Source organism: Peromyscus leucopus, chromosome 8a (assembly GCF_004664715.2).
Source record: "Peromyscus leucopus breed LL Stock chromosome 8a, UCI_PerLeu_2.1, whole genome shotgun sequence".
Classification (NCBI taxonomy): Eukaryota; Metazoa; Chordata; class Mammalia; order Rodentia; family Cricetidae; genus Peromyscus; species Peromyscus leucopus.
This window is the reverse complement of record NC_051085.1, coordinates 15,029,305-15,054,418: the sequence shown is the minus strand read 5'-3', so window position 1 is coordinate 15,054,418 and position 25,114 is coordinate 15,029,305. Positions and strand designations below refer to the sequence as shown.

Below are 25,114 nucleotides of genomic sequence, written 5' to 3'. Positions count from 1 at the left end.
AATCCAGCTACCGGAACACAACTGCTTAGGGGTGTGGAAGGAATCTTTAGTTTGTTTAGAGTTCCTGCCCTTGCTTGGTGAGACTTGATGTTTCCTGCATTTGAAAGTTTATAAAAGGTTTAGATTTATTCTCTAGTGGGACCAAGGCCAAACTCCTGATGAAAATCCCTCTCTACTCAGTACCAAGAAATGTCTTTTAAATGATTCCTGTGAGCTGTCTCAAGGGTTGGTGGATCTGCACCCCAAAATTTTCACTCGGACCCAGGGCGTCCCCAGGAGAATCGTCCTGGGTCAGGGCTGAGGCGGGAACACGAGCAGACAATGCACAGCTTCAGTACAGCATCCGGGGCGGGGCGGGACGGGGCGGGGTCCTACTCGGGAGCTCTGGAGCTGGTGACTGTGGGGTTCAGATAGTATGGTGTGCAAGATGCTCTGGGTCCGCAGCAGCGTCCTGCGTTTGCAGTTCACCGTCCGCCGCGCCCCTCAAACTGTCTCGAGCTGGCCGGGATGGGGTGCCCGGGTCGCGGGCCACCCCTGTAGCTCCAGCAGCCAGAACCCCAGCGGCTCTGAGCCCACAGGTTAGGGGTAGGGCAAGGCTGGGAGGGAGGGGGCTGCAAGAGGGCGGGCCAGGGGCTCGGGCTAGAGGGGTCCAGGCTTGCAAATGCACTAGGCTTCTGGTCCTGCCTGTCGCTTTCGCTGCAGGGAAGGTTCACAGGATCCCTGCCCAGTACAAGCCTTCGCAATTCGACAAGAAAATCCTGCTGTGGACCGGGCGTTTCAAATCCATAGACGAGATCCCGCCCCTGGTACCGTAAGTGTGAAAAGGGGTCTTGGCCTGGGTTTCGCCATGGGGAGACACAGTGTCCAACCAGTGTGCTTGCTGGCCAGGGGCAAGGCAGCCGTGGTGCTGCAGAGTTCTTTGCACTAACTCAGTCATGGGCAGTTTACAACACTCCCCTAATGAGGGTAAATGTCAAGGTGCTTGACTGGACAGTAGGAAGTTGGTACTATCGAGGGCACGAGCTAAATGAAAACCTAGGAGTCTATCGGGCAGTTCCCAGACTTATAGACACGGGTTCCTGGAGGGCTCTGAGTAGGCTGAGCAGTGGAGTACTGTGATGGTTAGCATCAACGTGACAGGCTACAGAATTGCGGAAAGGACATTTCTGAGCATGTCTGTGAGGTATTACTAGATTAGGTTAACTGAGGTAGGAAGGAAGACCCACCGGTGGTGGGGTGTGTGTTGGGGGTGGGGCGGTTCCTGGACAGAATAAAAAAGCCGAGCACAAGCATTCATCACTCTGGACTTCCAGTGGGTATATGTATGGCCGCCTCAGCTACAAACGCCATGCTTTACCCCCATGATAGCCTACATCCTCGATCTATCCACACCATACCACAATGACAGCCTGTGAACCAAAGGAAACACATCCTTAATTTGCCTTTGTCAAAGTACTTTGTTAAAGCAATGGAAAGTCATTCAAATGCTTAAGCTAAACTAGAACCTGGGTGGTGGTGGCTGGGGTGACAGAGACAGTGTCAGGGGATGGTTCCCTACTGCTCCTTTTGACAAGGAAAGAGTCCCAGATGCGACTGGAGAGTAGCCATCTGGTACGAGGTATCCTGGTGCTGGGAAGCTAGGTAACTTCAGCATGGTTGGTCTCATCATATAGCTAAAGAGGAAAAACGTGTGCTGGAAAAATGCACAATACCCAGTAATTCATTGTGAAGCATTTCCTTGCTCTTTGAGAAATAGTTAAAAAAATAAAAATATGAAATTTTGAAACCAACTTAAATGTATTTTCTAATATTAAAAACAAATTTTACTTTCCCTGACATTTGTTGACTCCAAACTGCTGAAAACATGAGTCTCAGGAAAATTTCAGGTCAAGTTCTACTAGTTAAAATTTAAGATTTTAGAGTCAAATAAAATGCAGAAAGAATATAAGTAGAACAAGAAATAAAATTCCACCCTCAGTTGGTTCGAGTTTTGATATCTATCATTATACTAAATTAAGAAGTAAAGAATCTGCAATGTTGCAAATTAATTTCCAAGAGAACCTATTTCCATATTGCATCATCACAGCCGAACATGGGAAAGATCCACTTTATAGAAATAATTTAATTCCCCCAGAATCACAGTCCACAGAAGTAACATACATAGGGGCATTGGACAACGAATGAGATACTTATAAAAAGCACTGTAATTTTGAGCTCAGAGTATTTGTATACTTTTCATTTTATTATTTTCTATAATTTTTTTTAGAGCTTTGCTATTTAGGAGGGACACTCTGTTAAGATGTTAAGCTTGCAATGTAAGGAATGTTCTTCTCTATGATTTTAATAGACAAACAATTAACAGGAGACCTAAAGTTTTTGCACTGCATACTGATTCTTTTTATAGTAACTGTGTTTTTTCTTTTTCTTTTGTTTTTAATTGCTAAACTAACTCTGTATGCCAGATCACAGCTAGATAAGGTTAAAATGACTAGCTCTTTTAGCCAGCAACAAATACAATCTAATAATGTCTCCCTGGACACTAATTGAACCTGTTTGTAACTGACATTTTAAGCTTAATTCTGCCTAAAGTATAAGAAAACAAGGTATTGTGGGGGTTTTTTGTGATTTTTTTTTCAAATAATCAGAGTTAAAATTTTCCTTTTCAAGAGAAATTTAACATGTCTTTATTAATTTTTTAAAAATGTAACTACATTATAACTAATCATATATAAACTTTATACTAGATAAGAGAGCCACTCATTATTTTCAAGAGTCAAGAACCTTATGCATATTGATAAATTGTCACTTAATTATCATTGTAAATTGGTAAAGTTTTGTTTCAATATAAAAGCACCCAAAGCTTGATTCCCATTGTAACAGTTTTTATTGCTAAAATCTAAGGTAATTAAATACTACACTTGCATGTAACTAGTCTCTTTGGAGAATAAGATAAAGAAAGATAGGACAGGACAGGAAGAAACTGAGAGGTTCATGAAAGAAAGTGTGGGAAAGGGTTTTAAGTATAAACTGTTCCAAATGGTTTCAATTCTTTTATCCCAGCTAAGAAATAACAAACCACAGTCCAACACATTGTTAGTGGTTTTACCTTGATCAATTAGGAACCAAATATATTACACTGGTTTCATAGTATCTGCCTTTAGTTTAAGACTGAAATCTGAACAAATGTGTACTAATTTGAAATTGCTAAGACAAATGGGCTAGCGTTTGGTGTAGTCTTTTAGGACTATGGTTTGCATTTGGGGAAATATTTGGGCTATTCAAGGAATAAATCATTATTTATCATGCTCATCAGAAAACTTGGACCGCTTTAGAATTAACAAATACTAAAATATCAGCAAATGTTAAAGATAATTAACGAAATGCACATCTCGGTTTAGGCCAGAAATGGTAGATGCCGCCAGAAACAAAGCTCGGGTGAAAGCGTGTTACATAATGATCGGGCTCACTATCATTGCCTGCTTTGCCGTGATTTCATCGGCCAAAAGGGTGAGTGTCTTCCTAGAACAAATACCCCGTGGTGGGGGGCAGGGGAGGAGGCGCAGGGGCAGACCACTTGTCTACCTTCTGGAAGCCCAGGGTTCAGTCCAACCCTACAGGGTTGGGGGACAGAAACAAGACTAGTTTTAAGAACTTGTTCTGAACTCAGGGATTGATGATGCTTTACGAACAAATTCATCTTTGGATCCTGGTTCCACCCACATACATATGAGAGACACAAATCTGTTCATGAAAAAATTGGATTCAAAATTAATTGTTCAAGAAGTTTTTTTTTGCCTGGTGGTGGGGCGGCGGCGGCGGGCGGGGGGGGCGGCGGGGGCGGCGGCGGCGGCGCACGCCTAATCCAGCACTCGAGGCAGAGCAGTGGATCTCTGAGTTCGAGCCAGCCTGGCTAAAGTGAGTCCAGAAAGGCAAAGCTAACAAGAAATGTCTAAAAAAAAAAAAAAAAAAAAAAAGTTTTTTCCACTTGTAAAATAACAAAGAATAGTTTAAAATCTGTGTAAGAACTCTGTTGTGTGACCGTAAAGCGGACTAGCTCATTCTCTAAATCATTGCGTAAGTAGCGGTTGCACAGACTTAGGAGACAGAAGTGTGCAGTTGGAAGGGACTGTTGAGAATGAGCTGCTCTTTGCCATCCTCCATGCACACTTTCTATTTAATATCTATAAAGAGAAGTGGGGAGATGACCATTTCACATTCTGTGCTCTGCCTCTGAGTCTCCTGTCTCTGCACCCTCTGGACCATTTTTATTTTTTTTTTATTTATTTTTTAACCATGAGCAGCTCCAACAACGCTGACAGATGCTCCAAGAACCTCCACCTGGGGGTTGTCTCTAGATACACTCTACTTCAGTGTGTCCCCTGTGCCTGGGCTGGGGTAGCCTGATCTCAGTGTCCTCCCTTCTGGGTGTATTTAGGCAGCCGTCATTCCATCCATGGCTCCTCCTTCTTTTGGGGTGGCAGGCATTCATCAGACTTCACTGCTTGGATTTTTTAAGTTTCATCTATGTATACAATGTGATCGTATTCACCCCCTTGACCCTCTGGAATCTTCCTTTTCACTCTGAACCCCTTCTCATTTCCACCTAGCCAGTGGCTACACTGTTAGTGAAGATGACACCCTCATCCTCAGAGGGGAAACTTCAGAACCATGCTTACTGGGCTGAGTACTCAAAAGTGAACAAAGAAATCTCAACCATCTCATTTTTAGCCTCTCCTGGATAACTGCTTGCCAAATTCTCTGGTTTCTAAAAACCTTTTAATGGCAACTATATTCCCTTTTTTTTGTTTGTTTTGTTGAGACTGGGTTTCTCTGTGTAGTCCTGACTGTTCAGGAACTTACTCTGTAGGCCAGGCTGGCCCCAAACTCAGAGTTGTCTGCCTCTGCTTCCCAAGTGCTGGGATTAAAGGTGTGTATCGCCGCTGCCTGGTATATATTCTCTTCTAAATGATGAACCCTGGGGTTGCTTGTTTTGTTTAATCAAATAAATGACCCCCTTCTACCAGTTTCTCAGGCAGGTGAAAGGACTTACTTCACACCTCTCCTGCCTCCGTCAGCTTCCCATTCACAGCTGCACAGTGAAGACCCCAATCCTGCACTCACTCCTTTGTATAAGTAGTTCAAGTTCCAACCCACAGCTGTGAGGGCTAGTGTTTTCCCAAATGCCCTCTGGCTGAAACCATTCTGATCCAGCCTGGCATCTCTCTCCCATCCTTTGCCAGCCAAGCCTTGAGTTACACTCATTTCTAGTACCTGAGGTTCTCCTTTTTGGGCTTCAGTGTTTGAAGATACTTCTGATACGTTTTACCCAACACACATGTCTATTTGAACTAAGAGAGGTGACAGTGGATTCCTGGTATTAACTATCCAGTTGAGTGGAAGTCGAGCACCTTGCGTGATTTTTTTTTACACTGTAACACTAAGCCATTTTGAGGGGTGGGGATATTATCTGTGAGAGTTGCTTAAGGTACCTTTTCCTCCTTTTCACTTTACAAAAGCTTTTCCATATATCTAGCAATGATGTAAGTTCTTCTAAATAGTCCTGCTGTGTTGTGTTTTGTTTTTAGGCTGTAGAACGACATGAATCCTTAACAAGCTGGAATCTGGCAAAGAAAGCCAAGTGGCGTGAAGAAGCTGCATTGGCTGCACAGGCTAAGGCTAAATGATGCTCTAAGTGTCAAAACACTCACTCAGAAGCCATTTCTATTATTAGCAACAATAAAAGATTGATACAATATTTGCTCTGGTTTTATTTTGGTAACAAAAACATTAAGATCTTTTTAATGTTTTAGTAAACATTTACTAACACCCATTAAAAAAACACTGCACAAAAGTATAACTATCTTGGTAGATTTCCACACAGCAAACAGAAGGCCAAGGGACCCTAGCCTGCTTGAGCACGTGGCTATGGCAGGCCTTTCCCTTCTTCCCCTTTCCCTGTGCCTTGCTAAAAACACTAGATTGCATTCCTAAAGCTAGCTGCCATGGTCTGTTTCCTTATTTGGCCACATCCTCCTCCTGAGGCTGACTACCGAGGTCCAGCCATCAAAAGCCCCTTTGGTTCACCTAATTAACTGTTTTTTTTTTTTTTTTTTTTTTTTTTTTTTTGGTTTTTTTTCGAGACAGGGTTTCTCTGTGTAGCTTTGCGCCTTTCCTGGAACTCACTTGGTAGCCCAGGCTGGCCTCTAACTCACAGAGATCCGCCTGGCTCTGCCTCCCAAGTGCTGGGATTAAAGGCGTGCGCCACTTGTTCAATCAACATTAAACACCTCGTCCTAACACGAGTTTCCCCCTTTACCTTTATAAACCTTCATTTGCCTATGTGCCACATCTGTCTCCCTCTATCCAGAGGCAGTCCTTTGTCCCTCCGGGACAAATACCCCTTCCCCTTTTTCCCTTGCCCCCTTCCCCTTGTCCCCTATCTCCTTTACCACCGTATCCTAGCCCACTCTAACACAGAACTCCCCCTTTCCTCCTCTTAAAAATCACACCTGCAAGGTCATTTGGTGCTGTTTTTCTGCCCGAGTCAGAAAGCAGCCACTTTAACTTTTCTTTCCCACTTAATAAAGGATCTCTGGTCTTTGGGTGTTTTTTTGTGCCAAGTCCGGGGGTCCAGGAGGAAGCCCCTGCTGTTGGGGGGGGCGGTGTCCTTCAAAAGGAAGCCCCAAGTGAGTGAGGTCCTGAGTGAATTTGTTGACATAGAAACAGCCATGAGGAAGATCCAAGCCCTTGGACCCATGGGAAATTAGCAAAGCTGTTCTCCATATGGGCTGGGCTTGAAGTTGGGAAAATCATCTTTCTCTGATCCAAGTGCCAGTGTTTACAGAGGACTGATCAGTGTGTACAAACACCAGCATCTGCAGCTTCCTTCTCCCGGATGTTTACAGTCCGCGACAGCTTGTCAACAGACGCCTCCGACGGAGACTAGCTAACCTCTCTCTGCTGTACCTAATAAACAGGGTGTGGTGGTGGTGGTCATACCATTCCTCCAGTGTGCACACTGCACCTGACAATTGCTGTAATTAACGAGGCAATTCCAGGTACATTATTTGGTAATTAAAAGGTTTATTTCAGGGGTAACTTACAACCAATAAGGAGTCAATTACAGGATCCGGGAGAGGTAAGGTACAGTCCAGCGCAGTTCTCTGGGAACTCTGACTTGGTCTGCAGATCCAGCCTCCAGGACCATGAGGTCAGAGAGTGAACTCAGAGGTTCAAGGTCAAAACTGGAACAGCTGCCCACTACACCTGACCCCAGCTTTTCTACAAGTGTGCCTGTCCTTTCTTCCTTCCCTGGCTGCCAGAGTCAGGTTTCCAGATCCAAATTCCAAGGACTACAGCCCTGGTAGGCTCGCTGCTCAAAATAAAATCATCAACAGAACTTCAGAACTCTCTCTCTCTCAACTCAGAACCCCTAGAAGGTGACCACCGTTCTGCATTTCAATGTTGACTAGTTTTACCTGGTTTTCAACAAGTAAAGATGGGATCACAGAGTATGTGGTTGATGTATGGACTCTTACCACTACATTATGATGTTCATGCACAAAGTGTATACTTACATTCCCCCTTTTCTTGCTAACTTTCATCAATCAGTGGTACCCTATGCATGTAACCCATGCACCGTGGTGACTGAGGTAGTATTCCCATGAAGGGAAAGCTAGTCTGGGCTGTAGTGTGAGACCTTGTCTCTAAACCAAGAAACAAACAAACAAAAAACCCCCCACATACTAATTCTCAACCCAAGGTCTCTAGTATTTGGTACCTGAATAGTCCCTTTAGTTATGCTTTCACTTGTTGGCAATTAAGTAACAGATCTGAAAAGTCTAAGAATTATTCCAGAGTTTATTTCATTGATGAAGTATTAAAATAGTAATTAGAAAAGCAATTTTAAAAACAGAAAAGGAGCCAGGCAGTGAAGGCGCACGCCTTTAATCTCAGTATTTGGGAGAGGCAGAGGCAGGTGGATCTCTGAGTTTGAGGCTAGCCTGGTCTACAGAGCGAGTTCTAGGACAGTTAGGACTACACAGAGAAACCCTATTTCAAAAAAAAGAAAGAAAGAAAAAGGAAAAAGTGTGTCAATAGTCTTCAAACTTCTTAAAAATTATGTACCTCGCCCTCACATGTTCTTTATTTAGCATTTACCTTTTATTCATGTTTCTTTTAGCTTTACAAACTACTTTCTTAGAAAAAAAATATAGAATGTCTTAATAAATACGCTTGTGGGGGCAGTATAGGAAAAAATACAAAAAAAAAAAAAAAAAAAAAAACCACCAAACAACACTGAGAAAAAAAAAAAAAAAAAAAACTAAAAAAGTAAAGGCAGAAACTTAAATAAATGAAGGCACACAAATCAATGTAACCAAATTACCTGAGAGTAAACGAGATAAAAAAAAAAAAAAACAAGACGCAAGAAAAAAAGTATTAGAAATGGCAAGTGAGGCAGAAGCCTACCTCTCAGACTGTTAATATGGTTGGACTGGTGCACTTCCTGCTTCCTGTCAAGATGGAGGACCGAGGACTCAATGTGCACTCTAGCCTAAAACACCAGAGGAAAATGTGGACAGACAGTAAATATTGTGGGCAGTCATTTGTAAAATCAAAGGGACTGAAGACTGCCCCATTTCCCTTCCTAGAGAGTTTAAAGATGGCCAGCACGACAGGGAACCCCTGAAATCTGAGCTAAAAGCCAAGACGGGGAGAGCTCATGACAGAACACAGTAGGCAGGCATAAGGGGATATGGTTTCAGACTCAGCAGTTCCTCTTGTCTTCAGTCAAGTTGAGCAGGTATAATGACTACCCAAGCCATCAAAATAACCCCTGAAGGACAAGAGAAACCAATCCCTAGGACTCACCTGTGGCTGAGTCAGTCACCCTTATAATTCACAGGCTATGGGAGATGCTCAGACCAGTACTGCCCCTACAAAGTTTAAACAAGCTTGTAAAAAACAATTGGATGGTTTTTTTTGCCCATGTAACTTCATTGCAGGCTGTGTGGCGTGGCGGTTGTTAAGAACCAGTGCTGCAGTAACTCCAGGGGCAGTCATCCTTACTATCGTGATTTCCTTGCTCTGGGATATGTACCAGAAGGGCTCAACTCCATTAGTCGTCGTCACACACACATGGGTCAAAACAAAACGAAATACCATCTCCTTCACTGGAATGGCTATTAACAAACAGAAAACAAAATAACAAATGCTGGTTAGGATGTGCAAAGGAGAGCCTGTACATACTACCTACCAATGGGAGTAAAATTAGTAAGGCCAGTCTGGAGAAAAGCGTGCAACTTTTAAACAACAACAAAAAATTACCACATGGGACTTGTCCACTTTGCCTGACAATTTCTCTATTTGCAATAGTCTTTGTGAGATGTCCACTGTAATTCTGGCATTGAAATCCTTGGTCCCAAGTTGGTGGTTGTTTGGGAAGCACAAGAGGTATGGCCTTGCTGGAGGAAGTGTGTCACTAGGGGTGAACTCTGAGGCTTTAAAAGACTGCTACTGAGGACTCCGACCCCCGTGGAAGTGTGAGTCTTCCTTCTGTGAGTTGACTGGACCACAGTGCTTTATCATGGCAGTAGAAAAGCGTCTAGTACAGCTACCTACTGTGCTTATGAGGCACCACTTACACATCTTCACCTCATTAAAAAAATCACTGTGACTGCTGATGTAACTGATTTAGCATCCTGCTATTTGCTCTATTTTTTTTTTTTGGGGGGGGTCCCCTTTCTTCTCTTTTTTCTACCTAGTTTTGAATTAACTATTCTTTATGATTCTTGTTTTATAAAATGAATAGACTATTAACTGTTGCATCTGTTTTTATTCCATTGAGAATATACAATCAGCAATAATAATGAAAATAAACACACATAATAAATGCAACTGCAAAACAGTATTTTATTGTGTTTAGTAGAGTGTAACATTTCATAATATTGCATAATGCTCAAATGTTTGTTTGTTTGTTTACTTAAGTGAGATCCCTCATCTCACCTCACTTTCCAGTCAGGAGACAACAGCCTTTTAGGCCCTTACTATACTGGCTCCTAACAGCATGTCACATTTCAGACAACAGCAGTGCTAGGTCCTGAAATGAATACGAGTTCATTTTATTTCACAGTATCACAATAAGCAACCAGTAGGTTACTGAATTTAGAACACTAACAAAAATTCACACATTTTTACGTTTACTTTTTCCATAATACTCCTTTATAAAAGAAGAAAAACTATAAAAGCAGAGGTAATAAATTCTTTAGTTCTTCACCCAGTGAGCCAATCTTCAGCTGCAAACAGGTTTCAGGAACCAAATGAGAAGCTATTTCTGTGCCATGAGATTTACTTTAAAAACAAAAAGCAAAACAAAAAATACCCTGTTTCAGTGCTACCAGTAAGTGACAAAAGACATTAAAAATTAAGAACACTAAAAATGAGGTTAGAATAACCATTCAACTTAAAACTTGCAGCAAAAACTAAACAAACAAACAGTAAGGACCTAGGCCAGTGTATCAAGTGTTTATAAAACAAGTGAGCGTGATTGCATAGTTCAACCAGTAGAAATTCAAGTTCAATTAAATTTAATTAAATGGGCCAATTTAATTAAACGGACTCTTTCAACTCTTTTTCTTGGTATCTGCATTAATGTCGAATACATTCCCTAAAACACATTTTACTTTTTTTTGGCACAGTATCTATCATATATGTGTGTCATAAATCTCAGAACAGCATCCAATTAAGTTGTGTCACAAGGGACAGTATTATGATGATGAAAACAAATTTTGGGGCATTTTAAATGGCACACTTACAAAGTTATCTCTTATTCTTGGTTCAACAAAAAAGAGCTAGACCTTAAAGTAGAACCAAGTGCCCTTCACATGCAAATCTAATCATATTACACAAGATACAGATCCAAGAAATTAAATGTATATTTAAATATTCAAAATATGATCAAGTTCTGTGCTTAGAGAAAAACAATATTTGTCCCACTGGTACTTTCTAAAATCTCCTTTGATAGGTCATTCAGTGTCTGCAAATATTTTATATATATATATAATGTATATATATGTATGTGTATATGTACACACACACATAATTTCTTCTATAAGAACTATTTTTTTTTTTTTTGGAAGATTTGCCTAAGAGATTTGTTATAGTGACTACTGGGTCCTCAAAGCAGGCACAACTGGCTAGGTTTGAAGTATGCTGCATCAACAAGTTCAACTAACTGATTACAAAGAATCGAATACCCTGTCATCTTATACTTAGAAACATTGGCACCATAAGACAGTGTTGATTTGATAAATTCACCCACCAACTTGGTAATCTTCCTATCACTACCCTGTTTCTTTGAATGTACACATGTAAAAGGAAAACCTTTATACTTAACTCTTTAACTTCCATTACAATAAAAAGGGCAGACACAATCCTCTACTTCATGTTACAGAAGGACCGACAGATGCAGTCAGCACTATGGAAACCATTTAAACCTACATTTTATGGTTGTAGGCTTTAAGTGTCTTGCCACAAGCTTAGGTTCATGATATACAGTTTACAAAGTGTACTACTATTTAAAAGTACTCCTATATACACATTCCTTAGGTCACATGCCTCTGATTTCCAGCAGAAACATTACAAATGCTATCATCAATGAAATCTTTCTTTACAGAATAGACTATGAATCATATCAAAATTGTTTTAGTTCCCATCTTAAAAGAGTTATAAATTATGTTTTACATAAGCATTCTTAAGTATGTAATTGGATATATCCATAACCTACATATAACTATAAACCAAAAAACTGAATTTGATAATAACACATCTGCTTAGAAAATTCTACCAAGCACAGTTCTATGGGGATAACGCATACATGTGTAAATAAATATAAATTTTCTATCAAAACCTTTTAGACTTTCATATTTCAAGAGACTTTTTGCTATTAACTCATAAAACACAAATTAGACTGACCAATCTGATACAAAGGTCATCTACCATATAGTTCATAATAAATAGCAGTATGACCTGCTGTGTACTACCAAAAGGAAATATTCCTAATATGGACTTCTACACATTAAATAATCCTTAACAGTTTTCCTTAGTATCATTCATTTAGTAGAAACATTAAAATGAATTTAACAAAATTTAGTACATGACAAGGTGATTTCTTCAGGATATTTTTGTCATTCAAGTACTCAAGTTCACAACTATTCAGAGAATAAAATGTTTCAAGATCTTCTGAAAACTCAGAGAAAATAATTAGTTTTAGGTATGTAGCTACTTTAGATTCATGATCACCTCTCTGTCATGATCCTCTTTAAAATGAGGAGTGAAAATAAACATTTCTAAAAGGATAGCATATCTGCATAATATATAAAATATACTAGAATAATAGTATTTTATGTGAACAAGACAAATATTTAAGTGTTTTATAGGTATATAATGTGATCAAATGAACAGCTTCTCTCTTCATAACTGCCACATTTTAACCATGAGTACACTATTTCTTCTATTTTATAAATAAATTTTGCAAGTTTTCTGGTGCAGCCGTTTGAAGTATAACCTACAGCACAGTGATTTATAATCTAAAGCAGAGTCTATTACATTCTAATTCAGCTCTTCTATGACTTCATGCTCCTGAAGCTTCTTTTTATTTTGATGTTTGCTTCAGGACAGAGGTAGATTTTAAAGCCTGGACATTGTCAGACTTCCTGCCAAAATTCAATTATCAGTATTCACAACACTGCTACTGTGCAGTTTTCAAGAATACTTGAAAAGTTTAGAACCATTACATAATACCAAGCCCTCCTTTTCAAGCTTGAGTGAAATAATTGCATAATGTATATTCACAAAGAGATATAAAAATCCAAACACACAAGACAAACACAGCTACATCAAAATGAACAACCACAACAACAAACAGAAATCTATAAAGAAAGGGTGCATCTGATCTGAATGAAAGCTTTTGTTTCATTTTTGCTTTTTAAAAGTGCATCCATTTTTTTCTTTTCCGTATTATATAAAAACATTTCTACCAGCACTGGTAACGTGGAAGAGATACCAGGAGCTAGCCATTTCAGTCGGTCATTGTCACTACCCGTTAGAGGTGAAATCCTTCCATTGGTGCCTCCTGCTGCTGAAATACAAACTGTTGCTGGTTTTTATCCACCTGTGGTACAATGCTGGGATCATCATCTTCTACACCAAAATAATGTTCAATCAGATCAAAAGCCTTTTGATAAATTTCCTGATTTTCATGACTTTGCAGAAACTCAATTTTATCCAAGCCTATCATAGAAAGAATACATACAAGAAACAAATTATTATTAGGGTTTCAGTATATATTATATGAATGTAACAAATCAATAGCATTCATTCACTCCACTAAGACTGAGAGATTTTTTAAATTTATTTTTTGCACAAATCAGTGAGTTCACACTTATGCCTTATTCTTTAAGAATGATGAGTACAGTGGACTAGGGATGTAGCTCAGTTGGTAAGAATGCTTGACTACCACACAGGAAACCCTAGATTCAAACACCCTTAGTGCATAAAAGCAGGCAGGTGGTACATGCCTGTAACCTAGCACTGGGAGGTATAGGCAACAGGATCAGAAGTTTAAGATCATCTTTGACTACACAAAGAGTTCTAGGACAGCTCATGGTTAATAAAAAAGTCTTTCTAAAGAATAAGTAAATAAATAAATAAACAAACAAACAAACACTGGGGTTTTGTAAAAGTACAGGGAAGTACAATGTGATAAAAGACACACATTGGGGAGGAAGGTTACAAGCACCGCCAGCCTGCTGTGTTCTTGACTAAGACAAGTTGGATTATCTGCACTTGAGTTACAAAAGTCTAGAGCAACTCCACAGACCCCTTCCAGAACAACTATGCTAAATAATGAACAGAAAGAAACAAAACAAATGCACAAACTAAAACACATCGAACCAGAGGGTTTGGGCATGAAATTCATGCAAACTGTATTAGAATCCATGATACTTCACAACAAAATACCATATATGGCTGTTACAGAATGTCCTAAAAGTACAATCTAAAAAGAAGCGTGAGAAAAAACTTTATTCTGAAAGGATGAAAGAAATGTGTAGCATCCTATTTTATTGCTTTCAGAAAAAAATTCTACACAGATCTGAGTGACGCTAGAATATTTTCCATTCAAAGACAAATGACTTTGGACCAACCAGATGACTCAGCAGGTGAAGGTGCTTGCCATACACACCTGGCAGCATGGGTTAGAATCCTGTAGCCCCCTGGGAAATGGAAGCAAGAAGTGACTCCACAAAGCTATCTTCTGATACTCACATGTGCACTATGAACTCATGTCCACAAATCACCCTAATAACAAACACATTTCTAAATGTTTAAAATGTAGGGTAAGGAATAAGCAAAGCAGTCACCATCTCTACATACAAGCACAGAACACCCCAAACTCCAGTATAATCTGGGATTAAAAAGACTGTTAATAAGAAAATACTGGTTTTTTAACTTAATTTTTTTATTTCTGTATATGTGTGTGAGCAACCTTGACTTTCTATGCACCACATGCATGCAGGAACCTAAGGAGGACCGGATCTTCAGGTCACCTGACTGAGGTCACAGGAGATGGTGACCTGCCAAATGTGGCTACTGGAACAGAATCTGGGTCCTATACTAGCACAGTGTGCTGGCTGGATTGTGTCACCATGACACAACCTATCTGAGAGGAGAGAAACCATAACTGAAAAAATGCCTCCATGACATCAGGCTGTGGAGGCCTGGAGCATTTTCTTAATTAGGGATTGATGTGGGAGGGCCTGTCCACTGTGGGTGTTGCCACCCCTGGGCAGGTGACCCTGAAATGTGTAAGAAACAGGCTGAGCAAGCCCATGGGGAGCAAACCAGTAAGCAGAACTCAATGATATCTTCTACATTTTGAAATAAGAGTAATATAACTCAGGCTTTAAGAATTCCAAGTAAAAACTTAAATCAGTGTACAAAAAAAGGGGGGGGGGACTTACTAGAGAACAGTGAATATTCCTATTAATAAATCTTTTAAAAATCAAGCCTGATGACCTGAATTCAACCCATGAAGTTGTCCTCTAACCTCCACAAAAATGCCATGGCACAAGAGCCAATGGACCCAGCCTGTACACACTATAACAAGTAAAATAAAATAAAAAAATCACCACTGTGAAAACAGTAAAGTACAGAACTAAATAAAGTAACAATAAATAGTCAATTGTGCTTAGGAAATACACTAATACAAGAGAAACAGCACTTTCTTTTTTAATAATTTATTCTTACTTTATGTGCCAGCATGTATGTCTATGTGAGGGAGTTAGATCCACTGGAACCTGAGTCACAGAGTTGTGAGCTGCTGTACGGGTGCTGGGAATTGAACCACTTCAATTCTGGAAGAGCAGCCAGTGCTATTAACCATTGAGCCATCTGTCTAGCCTAAAATAGCACTTTCCATACAACATAAACCAAGAAATTAACATAAAAGCAATTTAAGTGACATCACTTTACACAAGCCAGTAAAAGAAAATACCAAGTTATAGAGGTCCTTCATACACACATAATTGACACTGTCAATTAAAAGCCCTTAGGCAAACGAAATGAAAAGATAAACAATGTGTGCCTATGATTCAGCATTTACATTCCTGAAAATTTATCTGGACATACTGATTCAGCTGGATATGACAGTCAATGCTTCTAATCACAACTCCCAGGAAATGGAGGTGAAGGCCAGCCTGGGCTACACAGTGAGTTCTAGGCCTGTTTCAGCTACACAGTTGACAGCTGGCATCCAAAAAAAAAAAAAAAAATCCCAAACCAGGCCAAAAACTGCTACCAATAAATAGAAGAAGTAAATTTACAAGTAGAAAGATGATTGCTTTGGCTTTTTTAAAGCATTAAGTAATTTGGAAACTAATAAGTATGTGACTAAAACTACTAAAATAGTGCTTAAACTACACTTAAACATCTATTCAATACCTTATACATCTATGCAATCATGGAGAAATGTACTACACACATTACTTAAATCAATGTAAAGTGCTTGTACAAAAGGGAAATATAAAAAGGAAGGTAGATACGGGAAGTTAAACAGTAAAAAGAAAATGAAGAAGAATTGCTACAATATACGAGGTATGGGGAACTATTTTCAAATATTATACTGCTTTTATAATGAAAAAAAAAGCCATAGAGAATGGGGGAGGGTGGAGGTACGGAAGGCGGACAGCCACTTAGGGCAGATAGTTAAGAATGAACTAAAATTAAACGTTCACCTGCCTACTCACCATATGCTTCTTCAATGAGCGCACAGTAGGGATTGACACCCACTCCACTCTGCTTAGATTCTTGTTCTCCAAGACGTAAAATGTTTTCAAGTCCATTCAAAGCCACTTGAACTATTTTGGAGTCCATGACAGTCAAAAGGTCACAAAGTGGTTTAATGCAGCCCAAGGTTACCAAATACCTTCACAGAGATGTTAAGGAGAGATGGGGGAGGGAGGGTTTAAAACTGGGTATCACAGTAACACAGGACCAGAATGAAATGTTACAACCAGTAATGAAAGTGTTTCTATACACACTTTTTGTTGTTGTTCTTTTTGAGTCAGGGTCTCACAGGTAGCCCTGGCTGGCCTGGAACATACTATGTAAATCAGTCTGGCCTTGAACTCACAGATTTAACTGCCTCTGCCTCCTGAGTGCTGGGATTACAGACAGGGCTATTGTCACCATACCTGGCTTAAACTCATCAAGTTTTTTATTTACACTGCAATCTTTAAACGGTTTTCTCCTATTCTCCTGTTTTACATAATTAGCAATAATAGCATTACAAATATGACAAAATGTCCACACAGACCAACACTTAGATGATTTTGCAGAGGAGGGTTAGGAATAGTAGGATCCACCCGTTTCTTTTTAAAAGTGAGACTGTATTCTCTCTCTCCTTCCCTCCTCCCTCTTAGTTTATTCGTTGGGAAGGTACAAATGGAGAAGGAAAGGGAACACCCAAATTCAATTTCAAAAGATTTCTTACAACAGTAATCATAGCCAATGCTCTGAAGCATACATTATTATTTCAGAAATGCAAAAGACCACAAGGAAGAAAATAGGCGATCCTAGTAAAATGTTAAGAAGTACTGTTCGATGGGCAATGGTGGCGCACGCCTTTAATCCCAGCACTGGGGAGGCAGAGCCCGGCGGATCTCTGAGTTCAAGGCCAGCCTGGGCTACCAAGTGAGATCCAGGAAAGGCGCAAAGCTACACAGAGAAACCCTGTCTAAAAAAAAAAAAAATATGTTTACAGAAATATCCCTTAATTTCCTAATGCATTATTATTACCTACTTTCCACTTCTTATATAAATGAAATGATTTTTTTTTTTCACTTGGCAAAGAGTTCATATGAACCACAAAGGGTTCTACCTGTTTTTAACAGGCTTTGGAGCCAGACTGTATGGTCTCAAATCCTAATTCCATTTTTAACTAGTTATGTAACTTTGAGCAACTTCTCTCTACCTCGGTTTCCCAACAGGAAGTATGTTACAAAAGTTTCTGCTCCTTTGAAAAAGGAGTGTGTGTGTGTGTGAGCGTGGGGGAAGCATGGTGGCTGAACACCTGCTGTGCAAGGGCTCCCTGGGTTCATTCTTGGAACCCACAATGAGAAAACTGATCCTACAGTGTCATCCTCTGGCTTCCACACATGCACTGTGACACACACACACCCACACATTAAAAAAAGAAGGTATGCACTCAATTTCCAAGTAACAGAACAAAAACATTTGAGTGAATAATATCTCATAGGTATGAGGTTAAATGAAATAAAATATATAAAAAATACCTGGTGTAACCAAATTGACTTAGCTACCAGAGCAATAACTGGCAATAATAAGCACAACTATTGTGGTAAGCATGCTGAATCTAATCTGAGATTAAAACATTTTCTTCCCGTATATGTGTCTACTTTCAGCTTAACACAGATAAAAATAACAGGAGCAATTAAACAATACACAACAAAGCAAAGTCTGTTTTATTACTGCTTATATTTATGACACGATATAAAGGAAATACTAATTAAAATAAGGGAGAACAGAAAAGGATCAGGCACAGATGCTATCTCTATACACAGACATGAAGGTTGGCAGTATACGTGAAGGTTCTGAAAGACAACTGGTCTACCAAGACACAGTGGCACATTTATAATCTCAGCACTTGGGAGCCTGGCCAAGGAAATAATGAAAAGTTGTTACAAAATGAAAGGTGAATAATGAAAATAACTGTTAGCATGATAAAGTTACTTTTTTCCCCTCTGAAGGGCACTGTGGCACACACCTTTATTCACAACAATCAGGAGATAAAAGCCAATAGATCTCTCTGAGTTCAAGGCCAGTCTGGTCTGCATAGTAAATTCTAGACAAGCCAGAGCAACATAGTGAGATCCTGTCTCAATATACATATATACATATATACATACATACATACACACGCATACATGTATGTATACATATATTTTCAAATATTGTACTATTTTTATAAGAAAAATGTATGCCACTGAAAAAGGCACACAACAGTGAGAACTAGTCTCTAAAAACAAGAAACAGCCAGGCAGTGGTGGCGCACGCCTTTAATCCCAGCACTTGGGAGGCAGAGCCAGGCGGATCTCTGTGAGTTAGAGGCCAGCCTGGGCTACCAAGTGAGTCCCAGGAAAGGCGCAAAGCTACACAGAGAAACCCTGTCTCGAAAAACCAAAAAAAACAAGAAACAAACAAGATAATGATCTAACATTTGGTGGATTTAAAATCCTTTGCTTTGCTAAGATATTATCATAATTTATCATTTTATAAATTTTTAAGAGTTATATATTTAATAGAAAATATTTCTTAAATAGTTTTATGGGAGGATTTTTAAGAATGAGATTATGTAGAGAAATCAAGTTTTTTGAGGTACAAAGTCTATCTTTGCTATAGAAGTCAAAAAGATGGAAGATATACAATACACAGAGACTGGAATCAAAACTTGAAAATGACAGTTACAAACGACAGCAGTACCTCATTCTAACTGAGACCCCAATGTTTAGTAAGCACTGTGCTGAGCACGTCAGGTGCACACGTTGCACTTTTCATATGGTTACTGAATTTATTAGCAAGAAGAAACTCAACTAGAAAGGTTAAATGATTCTGTCAAAACTGATCCTGTGACAAGTTTTACCTAGGGACAGGACTTGACCAGGACTTGGCCAGGCTTACTTAAAGTCATGTACCAACTATGAGTGCTGTCAGTAATATACATAATAAAAGGCACAGCTAATAAAACATGTATAGAAGGAAAAAGACAAGTCGTGCATAAAAGCACTACACTATGTACCAGCAAGACAACAACCAATAAAGAGAACACCATTAAACAAATGCATATTTTAATTTTACTTTAAACAAGTTGATAGTCATATGTCTAACTTCTATATAATAGTTAATTTTATGATTTTAATGCTTAAAACAAATCTAATGCTCATGACAATGTATTTCTGCAAATCAACAAATTCTTCCCATCTGAATTTCTAATCTCTGCCAAGGAAGATGGGAGTTAACTTTCACCTAAGTAAAAATAATGAGAGAAACCGGAGGAAAGAGACAACCAATGCTGTCGTCTCGTGTTACTGCATATCAAACAGACATAAAGATGCTAGTTTCATCCATCAATAAAAAACATGTTTTATTTCAAACTGTCTGATTCACATTTAAAGACAGTGTTAAAGAATCTGAATCCACCTGATTTGCTCTGGAGTGCCTCCCGATGTGGCATTAGTTATGGCCCATGCGGCTTCTTTTCTGGTACGAAATTCTGCTTTCTGGAGAACCTCAATCAAAACCGGGAAAATACTTGCATCTATGACAGCCTAAGAAAAAGGATCCGACAAAATTAGTGCAGCACTGAAATAAAGAGGCTTTCTATGAGAGCAGCCCGAGGACAGCTCAGCAGTATGGGCAACTGTTGCTCTTAGCAGAGGACCTGGTGTGGTTCACAGCAGCCACATCGGGTGGCTCTCAATGACCTGTCCCTCCTGTTCCAGGGAACCCGACACCTTGGCTGCCACGGGCACCTGTACACGTTGTGCTTTACAGACACATGATTTTTTTACATCTTAAGATGTGAGAGGTTTTAGAAAGATTCTGTTTGTAATCTGTCAACACTTTAACTGATTTCTTTTGTAAAAAGAAATGAAATTTTTTAAAGAATGGAGAATGTGTCAGTAAAATACAAACATCAAAAGTGATAAACTGTAGGCATGTGACTAACCAAATGGGTAAGTATCCTTTGGCTCAAGAAAGCTGACAGAACCTAATAAACACCAAAAGTCAACAGAAAGATGACTCCTGATATTTAAAACTGATGGAAACCCCGCCCAGACAGGGTCTCCCATACTGCCCATTCTGGCCTCAAAAATCATCATCCTGACTCAGTCTCAATTTACACCTATGCTACACCTTTTTTAAAAAGTCTTTTTTCTTCCTAGATAAGGTGTCCCTATGTATAGCCCACCCATGTGGCCTCCAAACTTTAATCTCCTCCCGATTCAGCCTCTAAGTACTGGGATTGCAGGGGTGAGCCACTGTGCTCAGCAGAAACTAACGTTACACCTCAGCTACTTCTACAGACGTAACGGGCATCCCTCACTGGGTTACTAACCGCAAATGCTTTCACTTAGAGAAGAAAAGGCCATGTTGAACGCCGGCCATCCCAGCCCCGACCCTCCTACTGTCATCTCAACTCTGAAAGGCGCTTACCTGGATCTGAGCTCTGTTTCCTGCAGTGATGTTAGAAATGGTCCAGCAGGCTTCCTTTCTAATTGACTCCTTTGGACTACCCAACAAGTGTAAGAGGCAGGGCAATGCAGAACAGTTCAGAATGACCTAAAATGGGGAAGACAGAAAACAGAAGGGGCTTTAGTATAAATGCAAACATCTTATGAATTATTACAAGTCAGAAGTCAATCTGAGAAATGAAGGAATAAATTCCTGTCAAGGTGAAAACGAGGCACCTGCTAACGTCTACACCCTGCTGTCAGCAGGTCTTACCTAGTGCTACTGTAGTTCTCCACTGCAGTGGGAATCAGAGACATACCCATCAAACATACAAATTAAAGTAATACAGTGATCACATTATCAGCACAGATTAGGTTTGGAAGACTACTACCAAGTAGGGAAGTCTTGAAACTCAAAACTTGAAAGTTATGATTTCCGCTCATACCCATAGAAATATCTGCAAAGTTCAACTTAGAAAACTCCTTTTAGAATGACTTAGTGGCGGAAGATAGGATTAACCTCATTTTTCAAAACAAATGACTGAATGATCCTCTTTCCCAAACCCATGTATAGCATTATAAAAATTTTCAAGTACAGAATAAATCTATTCTGTTTTGTTTTTAGAATTTGCCTTTTATAATGAAGTGTTATCTAGTTAGGTGTGTGGCACATGTCTTTAATCCCAGAATTCAAAAAGCAGAGAGGAGCAGTTTTCTGTGAGTTCAAAGCCAGTCAGAGCTACTAATGAGACCCTGTCTCACACAAAAACTAACTGGCATAAATACTGCCTGCTTTGTCCTAAGATTGATGACCATCCACAATGATTTTGATTTAGCGAGGGTGGAAGGTATGCAGCATTAGCACCTTGAAAATTTAGCTGGCAAGTGCAGTGTATAGAGAACTACCCTTAAAATGGACATTATTGCCTGTTAATGATTATTCTTTTAAGAACTGTGGTAGGTTATCAAAACAGAAACCTATCTGGAGTCAATCTTAACCTCTTACCATTCTCCCAAACAGGTATGTGCACACACAGTTAATCATCAATTCTGGAATCATTTCCTTGCTAGCTTTCCTTTGGTCTTATAATCTGATTCTCAAGTCCTATAACCTATTAATAACAAATCACAGCTGCTATTCTAGTTGTTTAATGGTTATTGAACATATCTCATGTATCTACCTTTCTCCTTATGACTATAAATCTCATCTCATCTACTTAAGTACTACTCTACTTATTCAGGTCCACTCATCTACAGAACTACAGATTTCTCATCATATCCATCTTATAAAACCTTAATGCACTCACTGGATGATCAGCTCATAGCACAAGCATTTCCTTGTTAGTTTGCTTTGTTTGAGTCTCAAATTCTACTGAGTGAGTTAACTGGGCACCCTGCTTTATTTCAATGACTTCTACCTAGTTAAGATTCTGAATCCTAACATCTGGCTGTCCCACAGCCAAACATTAGAAAGATGGCCAGCCCAAGTTTGAGATCTCCATGGGGTCCCTCCCCTTGAAGCTCCTCCAGCTGAAGAAGGGGAGGAGGAATTGTGAGAACACACCAGGAGAACAGGGTCCAAAGGGGCTGGGAAATCAACTAAGCAGGGTTCGTGGTGGTTTACAGAGACTGGTGGCAATCACAGAGCCGCTTCAGTCCTGTGTGTATGTGTTATGGTTGTTGGCTTGGTGTTTTGGGGGGACTCCTGACAGTGGAAGTGGGGGTGTCTCTGACTCTTTTGCCTGCTCTTGAGAGCCTTTTCCTCCTACAAGTCGCCTCACCTAGCCTTGATGTGAGGGTTTGTGCCTGGTCTTACTGTACCTTGTTGTGCCATGTCCAGTTGATGTCCCTGGGAGGCCTGCTCTTTTCTCTGGGAAGTGGGGGGAGTAGAGGTGGGGGAACAGACTGGGAGGAGTCGAGGAAGGGGAAGCTGCAGTCAAGATGTATTGTATGAGAGAAGAATAAATCAGAAGGATTCTGAATCCTCTGAGTAGAACATGTGGTACATATGCACTGACAGGCTCTGTGACAGTACCTACCCAATTAGGTAACTGAGGTTGAAAACTGTGCTTACTGCCAAGGATGCCTACACAATTACAGTAACTAAGCCTTGATGAACACACAACCAAGTGATATGAAACAATGTTAACCATGTGTCCTAAATTCTCAACTCACCTGTGTTTGAATATCATCACCAGTCACAATATTACCAACTGCTCTTAATGCGGGTGATACAACTTTATAGTCATTGTGCCTAAAAATAAAAATACAAGTTTACACACTAACAAGTTAAAAGTTACATAAAGCTGAAAAATAGTACAGAAAACTTCCATAGTCTTTACTCAGAGCTCCTACTCAATTTTTACTTACTAATATTTTAAAGACAAAAAAATACAATCCAGTATTATAAATGCTATATAACCTCATTATATCTTATCAGGTGATACACTGTGTATACTCTGTCTCATTATTATGGTACTGAACTCTGGTCACTAAGACTGTATATCATGTTATTCTTCTTTACTATTCTCAATTTCTCCTTTATTCTTAGTATTTGATGAGGAAATATTTGAGACCATATAAAAATCCCATTCTTTAACCTATTTAGAGATTATAATTACATTTCTCCCTTCCCTTTCTTCTCTCCAAACCCTCCCATATAACCCTCCCCTCTGTCCTTCAAATTCATGGTCTTTTTTTTACAAATTATTATTGCATGCATATACATGTATGTATACACATATATATTCCTAAATATAACTTTTTCAGTCCATATAATGTTACTTACATGTATATGATCAGGGCTGACTCCTCTTTCCCCCACTAGTGCTAGTATCTGTATGCTCATTATCTGAATTAGTAATTATTTGTATTTTTTTAACAACCATTTTGTAATGCTATCATCTGGACCATATGCCTTATCTACCTATTGACCCATCCACATATTTTAATGTGAACTCTGGGGTTGCTGCTATTCACTAATTTATTTATTTAGAGATTTATTTATTTATTATGTATACAGTGTTCTGCCTGCCTGCATCCCTGCAGGCCAGAAAAGGGCACCAGATCTCATTCTGGATGGTAGTGAGCCACCCTGTGGGTGCTGGGAATTGAACTCAGGACCTTTAGAAGAGCAGCCGGTGCTCTTAACCTCTGAGCCATCTCTCCAGCCCTCACTAATTTATAATGATACAGTACTGTTATTTATTTCCAAGCTCATTATTTTCTGTGTTCATCTCATTTTTCCTCATTCTAATCCAATAATTTCTCTAGAAAAGCTACTTTCCTTAAAGGAACAGTGATGTTTAGAAACCAAGAGCTGTGCCCTGAGTGTGTTCACCGTATTTCTAGAGTCCCTGGCCCAAAAGCCTCCATGCACATACGCACACAGACTTAAACAGCTCCTTATTTGGAAAGCCATGGGTTTCCACTGAGGGATCTAATTCTAATCTAACAGCAAAGGCTTTTTCCCTTCACATTTTCTGACTAGAAGCCAGGTGCTCTAGTTCACATCTTCCTACATAATCTGACAAGAGAGACCACCGGGTCATGAGCTTTTGGCTCTAACCCTTGTTCTAGCCTGCTTGTCTACCCACTCTGGTATAAGTCATTCTCCAGCTGGGGCCTTGACCCCCACTGCACCTGTCTAGCTTTTGCTGACACTGTCCTCATACGGGAACATCACCCCTTGAGCACAACTCTGTGCTTTGTGCCCTCTGCCTCACTTGGGCTAACTAATGGCCTTTTGTTTTTGTTTTGTTGTTCTTTGAGACAGGGTCTCACTATGTAGCTCTAGCTGATCTGGAACTTGCTATGCCTGAAACTCAAGAGATCCACCTGCCCCTGCCTCAAGTGCTGGGACTAAAGGCATGAGCTACTAAAGGCATGCCTAGTTTACTACTAATGGCTTTTTGACAAAACGAAGACAATTGGAAAGAAGGTTGGAGGATATAGAAGCTATAACATCTTTTTAAACAAAATTTTCTTTTAATTTCTTTGCATGGAAAAACTGTAATTTTAAACAAAGGTAATGACTGGCCAGTAAAAGAAACACCATGGAGACACTAAATGAATTTCCTGGCTTTGTATTCAAGCCAATTACTGTAAAGAATAATAAACTAGATTATTGGTTCTGTGAAAGCAGTAATTATGTTCTCTCCCTAATAACATTTCACATGTCACCTTTGGTGCTAACAGACATTCTATAAATGCTTCCTGAGTTAAGGCTCCTACATAAAGTTTCATTCATACAGAGATTAACTTATAAAATAATTTCCTTGCATTTCAGAATATATATTGAAGGA

At 39.6% G+C, this 25,114-nt stretch overlaps 2 protein-coding genes across 5 annotated transcripts in view; one reads left to right on the top strand and one right to left on the bottom strand.

The window, feature by feature from the left end:
- Positions 1-374: 374 nt before the first annotated feature.
- Positions 375-5,755, top strand: Fam162b (family with sequence similarity 162 member B). Its single transcript, XM_028874786.2, has 4 exons — positions 375-578; positions 703-811; positions 3,399-3,507; positions 5,586-5,755. The coding sequence occupies exons 1-4, from the start codon at positions 416-418 to the stop codon at positions 5,682-5,684; spliced, it is 480 nt and encodes a 159-aa protein (XP_028730619.2). The 5' UTR covers positions 375-415; the 3' UTR covers positions 5,685-5,755.
- A 4,137-nt stretch (positions 5,756-9,892) lies between these two features.
- Kpna5 (karyopherin subunit alpha 5) overlaps positions 9,893-25,114 on the bottom strand; it is a 68,265-nt gene continuing 53,043 nt past the window's right edge. For all 4 annotated transcript variants that reach the window (XM_037200420.1, XM_037200419.1, XM_037200421.1 and 1 more), the window contains 5 exons: positions 22,986-23,064; positions 20,794-20,919; positions 19,777-19,904; positions 16,305-16,483; positions 9,893-13,290 (listed from right to left, as the gene is read on the bottom strand). In XM_037200420.1, coding sequence (XP_037056315.1) covers positions 13,103-13,290; positions 16,305-16,483; positions 19,777-19,904; positions 20,794-20,919; positions 22,986-23,064 — 700 coding nt within the window. In that variant the 3' untranslated portion in view covers positions 9,893-13,102. The remainder of the gene's footprint in view (positions 13,291-16,304; positions 16,484-19,776; positions 19,905-20,793; positions 20,920-22,985; positions 23,065-25,114) is intronic.